The following is a 2500-nucleotide window of genomic DNA, read 5'->3' on the forward strand; positions in this document are numbered from 1 at the left end:
AGTAAGCAAATGTCCGTGTAAACCAGCTGTAAATTTCATTAAGTGTTAACTGCCTGTCAGATGACTCCATGATAGCCTGAAATGAGACAAGATACATAGTGACATAAAATAATGGTTTACTAACTAGACTAGATGACACTTTCTCATCCAAGCCTTACTTTAAGCAGTAATGAATTTTAATTTAATCAGGCAAAGTTAATTTTCCTTCTACTTACCTGCCTTATGAGAGTTGCATAAGTAAATGGAGGTCTGACATCTGCGTTTTTATAAAATTCGTAGTTTGGGGCAATCTCTATAAAAATAAAAGCTAGGTGTTAATTCTGCTAATAATTCACATGATATATAATTGATTTTTCATATTTTCCCCTAGTATTGGTGAAGTGATTCAGTGAGAAAGCCACTGACTAGTGAAAGCACAAAGCATGACAGTGGAATTGAATTATATGGAAAAGGCCATTTCTGACGTCAAGTGCAAATGAAGCGTCCCCTAGTTGTTCGCGCGGTACTTCAGGAACTGTGCGACCAGCTGGCCTGAGGATTGTTTCCAACAGCCAGGTCCTCTTTTAAGCGGGTAGTTTAGGCATGTTCTTACATGGACTTTTGCCCCCCTGCCATCATCTTTGCTTTTTCTCATCTAAGACTCCTTAAAGAACAACAGGGTCATCTCTCGGCATCTGTGGCCATCTAACAAAGGAAACGCAAAATCCTCACAAGCGCCCGTGTTGCAAATAACTTCACTTTTTGTAAAAAGGGGGCTCTGGGTTAATAACGGTTACAACGTGTGACTGTGATTATCCAGATGCCCCTGGGCAGGGGATGAGGGGCAGGGGGCGGGGAAGGGGGGCGGGGGTGGGGAGGGAGAAGGAGAAGGGTGAGAGAGGGAGAGAAGGTAAATTTGTGTTCCATGCAAACTTTGCCTCTCATATGCATCTTAAGCAAAGTAGCGTGTAGGCATTAGGAGCTGTGGTAGCACCTTGACAAAGACTGATTCCCGTAAAGCCGGAAGTGTCTTGCATAAAGCATCGGTGCTTCATATCCGTCCTTTTAAACGGCTCTTCTCATATAGCGTTACTCACAGATGTTGTATTGCTATGGTCTTCCCTCGGAGATCAAAGGACCTCACTGAATTGAGGTGATAATATGGGCTATCCTGACAACACATCTCTCAATGTCTCTAATGGGGAGAGCTTTCTTTCCTGAACAACCATTCAGAACAATTCATCATGATGTGCTTAGGGAATCGCCCCTATCCACATTTACCAGGAATAAAACAATTATCACTCCATAAATCATGACTTGAGTTTCCATGTGCTCTGGAATGGCTCATGTACAGTTGCTTCAACTATAGTTTTCCTCTCCCAAAGTAAAAGAGCTCTACTGAGCATTCATATCCTACCTGATGACATGGGAATGTTGTATTTGTCTGAATGTCGCCTTCGTATGGCTCCCACATTGGGCACACTGGCTGGGGTGATTACTGAGGGTCCCTGGGTAATCGGGGTGACTGGGGCCGTTGGTGTGGTAGGGGTTTGAGGTAAGCTCTGTGGGGATGTCTCCAACATGTTCTTCGACATGGTGACACTAGACACCAGATTTAGCTGCAAAGGCCCAAGAGAAGGGCAGGAAAAAGGTAGAGACAAGAGAAAAAGACTTAAAAAGGTTTGACAAATGAGAGTGGATTCACTTCTACAGCTGTGTTGCCACTAATAAGCTGCAAAAGGAAGCAGCCAATCTCAACTAATTACAGGATGAAATTGTATCATAAGAACTCTAATTAGAGGATGCTGTTAGAGGTTATCTAATAATCTCCTGCAATGTTACTTAGGACTAACTCCTTCTTGTCCTACCAGACTTCAGCGAAAGTATATTTCTTTAAATAAAAGCCAGTTGCTGATTATTGACTGCCCCTGTTGTTAAACAGGTCTAGCCCCCAGTGAGGCAACAACAACAGCAATAATGAAGGATGCAATGTTTCCAACCAACAGGACTTAAAGTAAGTTGCTATTCTGTTGCTGCCAGAATTTTTTTTTTTTTTCCATAGTCCCAAATCTCAGCTGAGAGGCTCCAGCCAGCTGGAAAATTTTACACTGACCTTTAGTCTCCTTGCTAATTTGGTGGAATGGTAATGACATTACTACATATTCAAACAAAATTGTCTTAATTGCAAATTAGCCGGAGGAGGCTGAAAATTTTCAAATTAAATCTGATTGGAGATGGAGAGAGGGAAATGGAATTTCCTCACTAACAATCATTTGTGGCATGTGTTAACAAATATAATGAAATGTCAAGTTTGCCAATTCCTCTGGAAGTATCATTTTCAATTTATGATTACAGTGTCACTTAATGCTGATGTACCCTGGAAAGTGGGTGTCAGGGTAGAAAAAAGGAAAAAGGTGAGAATGTATGCAAGCTGTTTAACAGTGTGCCCTTCATTACTCCCCTTAGAAAGGCCCTGTTCTTCATTATCAAAAAACTCATATCACCTCTGTCATATTTACCA

The 2500-nt window shown here is 41.7% G+C and overlaps 1 protein-coding gene across 8 annotated transcripts in view; it reads right to left on the reverse strand.

Moving 5' to 3' along the window:
* The window catches only part of FOXP2 (forkhead box P2), a 543555-nt gene that overhangs the window by 34163 nt on the left and 506892 nt on the right, over nucleotides 1–2500 (reverse strand). For all 8 annotated transcript variants that reach the window (XM_087860884.1, XM_087860888.1, XM_087860887.1 and 5 more), the window contains 3 exons: nucleotides 1397–1598; nucleotides 216–292; nucleotides 1–76 (listed from right to left, as the gene is read on the reverse strand). The exon at nucleotides 1–76 is cut by the window's left edge and continues 26 nt beyond it. In XM_087860884.1, coding sequence (XP_087717010.1) covers nucleotides 1–76; nucleotides 216–292; nucleotides 1397–1598 — 355 coding nt within the window. The remainder of the gene's footprint in view (nucleotides 77–215; nucleotides 293–1396; nucleotides 1599–2500) is intronic.

The sequence above is a fragment of the Ursus americanus genome, chromosome 3 (genome assembly GCF_024610735.1).
Source record: "Ursus americanus isolate L20-20 chromosome 3, mUrsAme1.1.p, whole genome shotgun sequence".
Lineage (NCBI taxonomy): Eukaryota > Metazoa > Chordata > Mammalia > Carnivora > Ursidae > Ursus > Ursus americanus.